Below are 9515 nucleotides of genomic sequence, written 5' to 3'. Positions count from 1 at the left end.
CTACCCCCCCCCGTCCGTCAGCACCTTCCTCCTCCTCCTCTCTCCTCCTACTCCTCGAAATGAATAAATAAATAAATGACTGTGAACAACATCCATCTACTCAACGTAAAGCTGTTCCCCAGACTGAAACCTGTGAGGTTTGGAATGAACGTGGTGCAAGGTTTTATTTATCAGTTAGCATGGAGGGATTACCTGTTCATACCTGGTCTTAAAGCTTTACACATGAGAACAGTTCATTATCTAATAACGCATCATTGTCCATATCAGTGCTGCAGATAACTTAACACATCTCTCTCTGTGTGTCAGCTGAACAAACTCCATCTGCTGATGAAGGAAAGATTTCTGTCAAAAACCCAGAACTGTCAAAACTGAATCATTAGTGGCCAAACATTCCCATAATGCAAATTGATAACATCTTTCATTAGACCTCTTCCCGTCTACATTCCCACTTCCCCCCAGGGGGTAATCAACGCATAAATTAAGTCTCAAGCTCAAGCTGAGATACTCTGGGCGGGGCTTGGTGACTGCTTTGTTGTGACATCATAAAGTTCCAGAAGTCCTGACGGCTGGTTTTAAGGCTCAGTTTCTGAATACAGGCTGTGTGCATTTCTCTGTGGACTGAGGCTTTGATACTTTCACAGTATTAATATAGAAGCTAGAGCTGATCTATAATCACACTACACATGGACACAGACCTTTACACTGGAGGAGCTTTAAAGACACAAACTTTCTGTATCGACAAACCAACTCTAATATTTTCTTTTACTGATTTTCTCAGAAATTGGTGAAAATTTTAGATCCATTTTGGATGGAAACTGAACTTTGTGTCCTTGTAAAATCAACTTTAAAATGAGGGATAAAAACTCCAGAGCCACACTTTGTACCTCCAACCTCAACACACGCACGCACGCACGCACGCACGCACACACACACACACACACACACACACACACACACACACACAGACTGAGCGAGTCCCTGTGCAGGTGGATACTGAGGGAACCGGTGCGGCCTGAGGTGTAAACCAGCTGCTCGGCCTTCAGGCTTCCTGTCAGTTCTCCGTGTTCTGTAACAGGAAGCCCGGCTCCCGCTGTGAGCGTGTTCAGCCTCGCCTCAGCTGAGCTGCGGTTTGGACACCTGCTCCTCGCGCTCAGAGACAGAATATTTAAAAAAAAGACCAAAGAAGTGATCGCTCACGCTACAACAACCACTGCACCGCTGCACAACAACCAAAGGGAAGTGAGAACAGCGACAGCTCCTCTCACATGTTTGGCACCACGCACCGGATCATCAGTCTCTGTGCAGAAAGTGGCTCGGCCTCAGTCGACTGACACTGACAGAGACACAACGAGATCCACGTCATTAGCTCCACATGTCTTGTTCTGTCTTCAGCCCATCTCTCTCTCTCTCTCTCTCTCTCTCTCTGTCTCTCTCTCTCTCGCCCTCTCTCTCTGTCTCTCTCTCTCTCTCTGTCTCTCTCTCTCTCTCCTCAGATGACAGGGAGAGGTCCACTTCAGCCAAAACTGAGTCCCAGCTGAGGTGCAGAATATGTCTGCAGCGTGGCCCATGTCCAGCTCCACACACACACACACACACACACACACACACACATATATACATAAACACAGTCCCTGAGAAACGAAGCGTGACTCGTCTAAATGACGAGTGATGGAGATAAAGAGGGAGAAGGAGATACTGGACTAAGTGGAGGAGGGGCAGTGACAGTAGTAGGAGAGAAATGTGTGTGAGATAAATGAGTGTTCAGTGTTGGGGGAGTGTTTCTGGCCGGTGTTTGGGGGGTTTCTATGCTTTTTGATGGAGCTGTTTGTCTGATATCTGTAATGAATGAGTTCATTTATCAGACAGAACTGGCCGTGTTACCTTGAACAAGCAAATATGAGTGGGCGACCATAAGAGTGTGTGTGTGTGTGTGTGTGTGTGTGTGTGTGTGTGTGTGTGTGTGGCTTCCTTACCTTGGAGTTGCACTTATAAATCGGGTGTGTGATGGTCTCCACAAAGTGGTGCCTCATGCATCGCTCGGGGTCGGAGTCTCCCAGGTGCGGGTGTGCGTTGTCGCTGGCCTTGTTGCTGCTGGCGGACTGGACCAGGCCCAGCAGGGGGCAGCACATCAGGACCAGCAGCAGGCCAGAGGGGGGGCCCACGGAGACCGAAGGTTTCATGATGATCGGGCCGTCCTGAGGCTCGATCCTCTGGGTCGTCCGACTCGTCGCGTCGTCTCTGTTAGCGCCTGGGTTTCCGTCTCTCACAGTCTCTCACCTCAGTTGCGTTTGAGGCTCTCACGGAGAGGAGAGCGTCTTCGTCTCTGTCAGTACAGCGGAGGCTCAAGGACGGCGAGCTGCGGGGGGAGAGGTAGCAGGAGGGTCGGCTCGTCGGGCCGCTCCATCACCTGCTGTCTGGACCCACCGCAGTCTGGAAGGAGAAGACAAACAGGAAGTCATCAGTGGAAACATGAAGAGATAAAAACAATATTGTGTGTGTTTTGTCTATTAGTCATTTGTGCGTCCAAGGTAACGACTGTAAATCCTGTAGAAGAGATCACACACTCTCCTTCAGTGGATGAAACTACCTCCACACAAATTCCCACAGAAATTTCTGCCAGTTTTAGTGATTGACTGTTTGATGTGTGTGTGTGTGTGTGTGTGTCTCCAGACTTGGCTGCTCACTTTGTCTCCTTAAGTCCACGGTTGCCCCTGTACACCCACACACTGCACACACACACATGTAGACACATAAGTCCTGGTGCTTTTATTACAGAGCAGAAACTTAAGCCGAGCACAAACAGCCTGCAGCCAGGCCCCTTCCTCTCCACACCAACCACTTTTTCATTAAAACTAATCGCTCTCCCAACAAGCCCTCTGCCAGCCCCGCAGAATATTTTAACATGTATTTATGTCAGTTTTTCTTTTTCCTTTCTCCAGCTTCATAGTTTTATTGTCCTCCTGACGACAGGGTTCGTGTTAGGAGGGAGCTCGGAGCTGGCCCACGGAGGTTCTCTAACAGGCAATGTGTTGTGAATTAGGCCGAGGTGTGTGTACACGCGGGGTCAGGGAGTGAGGAGGGAGCGTAATGAGGGAGGTTTTTATTTTTCTTGAATTATTATGATTGTTAACCTATAGTCCGTGTCTGTAAATGTATGTGTCCAGAAGTTTGTCTTGGGCAGCTCGACTGCTGGATTGGTTTGCACCAGCTACTCGTTACCAAGTCCTTCCCAAGCTCGTAAGCTTGATTTATTAGGAAACATCTGTCACACTGTCCAATAAAAAGAAATGTAAATGCAAACAGGAAGTCTCTGTAGTATCACAAAGGGTAGAATAACTTATAAAAAAGGACATTTTGGAGGGGTTAAAACACCAGAAGTTACCTGCCTGTACTTTGGGTCTGATTTCATTTAGTTCAGTTTGGCAAACATGAAGAAATATGTGTTTCTGTTCATGTAGTTTAGCATGAGCAGATTATGCTAACCCACAGTGGCTGACATGTCTCAGTCATGTTTTCCATTTGTGTTGTTTCACTGAAATGTAAAATAAAAACTTCCGGGTTATTTAATTGTTAAATATCATTATTTATCTGTTGAAACCAGGTTAAGTTAGAAACTAAATGAGACAGAGATGTCTCGTCTATATGTGTCTTCAGTATAGTACTAGTAGTAGTAGTAGTAGTAGTATAGTAGTTTGTACATGGCGGGTGTGGTAGTCACGGCAACAGTGACCCAGGGGCCCGACACTATTTTTCTTGAATGTAAAACAACATTATTATATAGTGTTATAGTATTATATAAGATTAGTTTTAAGATGCTTGTTTTTGAGCAGATTTATACATAAACTTTTTATTTATTTTTTCTTTTTACCATAAACCTGTTTTATACATAAAGGTTTATTTAGCACCTGAAAACAACAAATTTTTCTTAATTATTAATTATTTTCAGTTTTAATAATGATGCTGCCTGTTTTGTAAATATTCCGATTGATCCTGAAGTTCAGGAAGTTTTATGAGTGATGATCTTAATGTCGAAACATTCTGGGCTGGTTCCTGTTAGAAGTTTATTCATCATCATTCTGCCAATAAAACATTATTCCACTGGAGTCTTATTTGCCTGTTTTCATTATGAAATACAGAGATGATTTCCCCGTGTATGGCCCTGATTAATGCATGAAAAGGGAACAGATATACTTAATGTTCAGGGTCCAGGTTTTGTGCTCCACCCCCGGGTGGATGTGGAGCCAGTGGCCTCGTGCCCTCAGTAACTGCCCCTCTGAGCTGCAGTGAGTTAAAGCAGAACAAATGAACTAAACTTCACATTCCTGCAGAGCTCCCTCTCTAACATCCATCTCCTTCACTGTTTGACTCAACTACACTTTTCCCTCATTTCAACTGAAATCACAGAATACATCAAGTTCACTTGAAACCTTTATACACCCCCCCCCCCATCCCTCCGTCTTCCACCACATCCCACCCCCCCAAAAATTCCAACCCCTGTATTTTTCTTTCTAAGGAGAATCATTTAACCTTAACATTCCTCCTGAGAGAAATAGAAGTATCATTTGGCCTGTTAAAATAAATACTCCCCGAGATGTTTCGCTGGCCTGTCGAACATGTGCTGCAGGGTTTACACAGCAGACGGCCCGGGCCGCCTCCTGCAGCCAGCACCCATCAGCACCTCCAGCCCTGCCAGCCGCACCGCTGCTATCCCCATCCCTGCTGCTGGTGTCACCGTCGGCTGCTGGTCGAAGGTGTTACACACTCGTTCAGGACAGAGCCTGAGTCTGTCATTTAACAGGATGAAACCAAGATGACAGGATGAAGGATCAGTAGTCGGAGTAACCTGTGAAGGGGGGCCCTGCCCCCCCCCCCCATGTGCCCCGTGGCCTCAAGTTCCCATTGAGTGCAGGTCATACAGCAGATTTCACACGGCAGCTTCAGTACTGCTGTGATGGAGTAACACCACCTGGCCCCAGGTTTCTGCACCATGTGCGCACAACATTTTTACACTAGAACCCGCCACAGATTTAGATTTATAGGCTGATCTATGATCATATCAAATGTCATGATATTTCCTGAAATATGTGATTTTTCAAAAAATATTTTTGCAAAAATAACTTCTGTTTAGTGGCAGCATCACTAATACCTAAAACTTATAATGCAATAATTTAATTTTATGTGATTAAAAAACACAGCAAACATAAAAATATAGAAAAAATATAAAATAAAATAATGTATTATAAAAAACAAAACAAAACCCCTCCTGTGATAATATCCTTTATCATGATATTTGGTCTGTTTTTTTATTATCAATCATATCATTATTATTATTAACAAAATATTGTTTTCTCCTGATAATATCTTGATATCTTGAAATAACATAATAATATCTTGAATTAATAAAAAAAAGATATTAAATTGTGGATTGGTTTTGCCCAAACCAACACAGGATGTCTGTCTAATGTAAAAGGGGGTAATTCCCTCTGGCTTTCAGCTTTTTGCAACATGTCATGCTCACACCATGTTTCTGCTGCCCCCAAGTGACCAAAGCAAAAACCTGATATTGTGTATTAGTGGTGCAAACTCCCAATCAAATGCTAAATTAATCAAAGCACCAAAAACCAGTTAAGTGGAGTGAACGTGGGAGTTTGAGCGACAGTTGCCCCCTTTGCTCTGTTGAAAGTCCAGGCTTGAGACGGTAACAGACGGTATATTAAAGTGAGTGATCGCAGCGTCTCGTGAACCCAACAAAAGGAATCTATAAAGTGAAAACATGTTGAATCAATTCAGATCAAACATGCAACAGTTTTTATGGCCACAAAAAACAAAAAAAAACATCCAGAATTTCCTTGTAAATCCCAACAGAAAACGACAGGAGTGATCCAGCTGCTAAACACCAGGACGAGTCAAATAAACTATATTTTACTCCACCTGTTGTCGAGCTGGTGCGCAGCCAGCTCTGTCCTCTCTGATTAACCATTAGCCAGACATTCCCACCGTATTATCGTTTTTATGTGCAGCGAGGAGATGATTTTCTATCGATTGCCATCCGCCTGTCCTGCAGCCAGCTGAGGCGGCCGTCCCTCACGACACGGGGACCACACATCATAATTAGTGTCTCTTTTGGCGACTCGCTCTTGAGCTTTGAAAGCCGGTGATTCAGCGCAGAGCTACGAACGGCAGCTGCCTCAGATAATGGGGCTTTTAGGATAATATACGGAGACAGTATCTGTGTGACTGAGTTCATTATTTCTCTGTGAGTGAGTGATGCCCGGCTGCCTCCCTGCCTGTCGGGACTGTAGGTTGAAGACGACCGACGGGAAGTCTGGAGGTTTGGGGGCAGCGTCGGGGCCGCGGTGGCCTCCTCACTTCCTGCTCACCCACACCTGCCCTGGACTCAGATTTATAGTGCCCTGGGTGTTCACAAACAGCAGCTGGATCCTCCCGTCCAGTCCACTCCCCCCACCCCACCCCCATCTCGTCCAAGTATAATGACCGACAAACCCAAAACCGTTACGGTCCGTATCTTTCCTGGATCTATTGTTTGGCCTCGACCCCATCGTCCACTCAAACCGAGCTATAATTACAAAAACAAATCCCCATTGTGTTCCACTTTAAAACGCACCATTCTTCCTCTGTTGGTGTCCTCCCGAAACCCGTCCCTCCACATTTCCTCTTATCACTTCCTCCTTTATCCCCAAGAAAGAAAAGCGCTGGTACCCCTCTGTTGTACTGCTGAGGTGTTGGATCAAACCTCGCCGTCACCCCGGGTCCTGACTGTTTTCATTATAAAGAAAAGCAGACATGTTGGCAGCAGAGCTTCGCAGAATACAACAAGTCGTTCTTTCTGAATTACCCATGAAAACTCAGCTCAATTAAAGTAAACAGCTTCGCTCGATGACTGTTGTAGAAAAACTTCTGCGGGGCCAGAATCCATCCAGTAAACCAAAGTCAAACTTTCCATTTGACCAAGCGAGGGATTTTCTGGAAGCCGACGCCACCTTATCTCTGTTAAAACGCATTCAGATACATGTGAGTTTGAGGAATAGTATGCAGTCTGGGACGAGAGACCGAGTGAGGTCATGTTCAAGGTTTTTTACGTGGATCTGAGTTCTGTCACCGCCAAGCCTCCGCTCCCGACCTGAGTGAACAGCGATCCGTGTGCGGGGCTCGGCGGAGTGGGAAAAACGGTGCATGTGGCGAGACGGTGGAAAACAGAGGCCGCACTGTTCCTGCTTCAAGTGGGTAAAGGGATATTTAGTTCTAACAAGAAAGGAGGGGAGAGCGGGTTCTGTTCTTCCCGGGGAAGCGGGGAGACGTCCAGATTTAGCTATCGCAACCTTGCCAAGATTGAAGCGCGTCCAAAACAAGTAGTCCGGAGCAGTGGCTTCATTATTGGAGGGGAGGAGGTGGAGACGTAGTTCTCCCCTGATTTCTGTGCAAACAGCCCATAAATAACCAAGACCCTGGGCCAATAGAGGCACCTAAAAATGACTTTTATCATTGTTAATTATCACAATGATGGAGGATTTACCGCTCGAAATTCATACTCATCTTCTTTTTTATTTTTAAAAATGGGTCCCTGATTTCAGCCGAAAGCAGCTTCTCATTTCTAGGCGATGACTGTCGACTCCACCCGCTCAGAGGACAACCGACACTCCAGCTGACTTTTAATGTTTCCAGCTGACCTGCTTCAAAACAAGAATCTTGTAAAAGTCTCTGTTCTCACCACGTAGAAGAGAAATCCAGAGCTCCGAACGCAAGCGGGCAGAACGGTGACGGAGGAAGTAGCCGAGGTGATAAAGATCAGTCAGTCTGTGGACAAATGCGATAAAACAATGTGAGGACCCGTAGAAAATGAATACGATGACGAACAAGGCTTCGTCATGCATTTTTAATTCTTCACTGCTTCACTGTGTGTCAAATGGGAAACAAAGCCAAAGTTAGCTCAATGTGGACAAAGCTAACCTTCAATAGCTCGCTTCAACCACAACGTTTACAGCAACTGTAACCGGTTTGCATCACATGGTCAAACATGGTGCTGTGTCTGGGTTCAGTCAGTAGAGTCCGTCTGTTGGCTCAGAAACAAATCATAATTTTAATAATTCGCCGCAACAACCCAAAAATCTAAAGTATTCTCCTTTCCTCTTTAACTGACCGATGTGGAGCTTGCGGTACTTAGAGTTAATTAGAGGAGGCCCACGGCCGGAGGAAATTAAATAGCATGTATTATATGTAACTACACACACATTAAGTGTGGAGGCCAATCTCTACATCTGCATTTACTGCTTATTAAAAGACATATCATGTGTCATAGAGCAAATCACATTTTCTAAAGTTCTGTAGATAAAGCTGAAGCAGCGACGCCAGGAGGCACATCATTTAAAAAAAACAAAAAAACAAACCCGAAAGATCCAGTCTGGGTTAAGAATATCTGTGGAGCCAAAACCACATAACCACAATACTATCCCTCCTCACGTCCCACAATCCCTCTGGCTTCAGGCTTTAGGACTTTGAGGTTATGAGACGGTGATTCAGAGCTGATGTCTCTCTTTAGAGGCCGTGGTCAGGAAGACGCCTCCCAGGTGTACACACACACACACACACACACACACACACACACACACACACACAGACTGACCTACCACTGATACACTGGTGGAACGTAACTAAGTTCATTTAGTCTAGTGTCCACAGCGCCCGATCACATAACTACTTCACCCTCGGCATCCATCATAAATAAACTAGACTCTTACACTTCCCTTTTAAATCTTTATAATTTGATGTATTTTATAACTATTGTAAATGTTAATTTGTAGTTCCTTGTGTGGTCTTGTGTCAGGTCTTGAAAGAGAGATTTTGATCTCATGAGTCTGATTAAATAAAGATTAAAAAACTGTTCAGTAGTTAACTAGGAGTTAAGAGTTTTGAGGTACATGTACTTCACTTGAGTATTTCTGTTTTATTCTACTTTATACCTTTATTCTTCACGACAGTTCAGAGGGACATATTGTATTTTAACTCATTTTAATTTATCCAATAACATGTAGTTTAGTTTTGCTCCTCAGATGCAAAGAGGTGTTTGTGAATTACAGGTCTTTAGGGTTTGGACTGTTGGTCAGAGTTGTGCTTAACATTTGTCATAATTTCCTGACACTTTACCAACCAAAGATAAGACGGGTTAATCAATAATAAAAAACTGGCTCTGTCCCCGGTAATGAAAACACTGGATCACAGCCCGAAGGATGTGAGGTGCCAAAGAGCGTCACAGCGAGACGTTTGTTCCGGAGGTAAAAGTGAAACAATGACATTGTCTCAGGATCCGTGACGAGCCCGTGAAGCCTCCAACTGTTCCACCATATGTTGTGTAGGACCGAGTTCCTCGGTCCACGTTACCGCGGTTTGTTCTCAGCAGTGGGGAGCATGTATAAATATCCCCTGCCCACCTTACTTCTGGGTTTCTGTTCTCACACATGCAAACCAGCACACGTATGTGCATGTAGTCCACGGGGGGG

General features: G+C 44.9%; 1 protein-coding gene across 1 annotated transcript in view; it reads right to left on the bottom strand.

Moving 5' to 3' along the window:
• ndp (norrin cystine knot growth factor NDP) overlaps window positions 1–9515 on the bottom strand; it is a 16357-nt gene that overhangs the window by 4043 nt on the left and 2799 nt on the right. Inside the window, exon 2 of the mRNA XM_023393470.2 lies at window positions 1974–2430. Within this exon, the coding sequence (XP_023249238.1) occupies window positions 1974–2180 (207 nt within the window). The 5' untranslated portion in view covers window positions 2181–2430. The remainder of the gene's footprint in view (window positions 1–1973; window positions 2431–9515) is intronic.

This window comes from Seriola lalandi, unplaced genomic scaffold (assembly GCF_002814215.2).
Source record: "Seriola lalandi dorsalis isolate HSWRI2012SDOR001 ecotype SW California unplaced genomic scaffold, Sedor1 jcf7180002054936, whole genome shotgun sequence".
Taxonomy (NCBI): domain Eukaryota; kingdom Metazoa; phylum Chordata; class Actinopteri; order Carangiformes; family Carangidae; genus Seriola; species Seriola lalandi.
The sequence above is the reverse complement of the archived record's forward strand: the minus strand, read 5'-3'. Positions and strand labels throughout refer to the sequence as shown.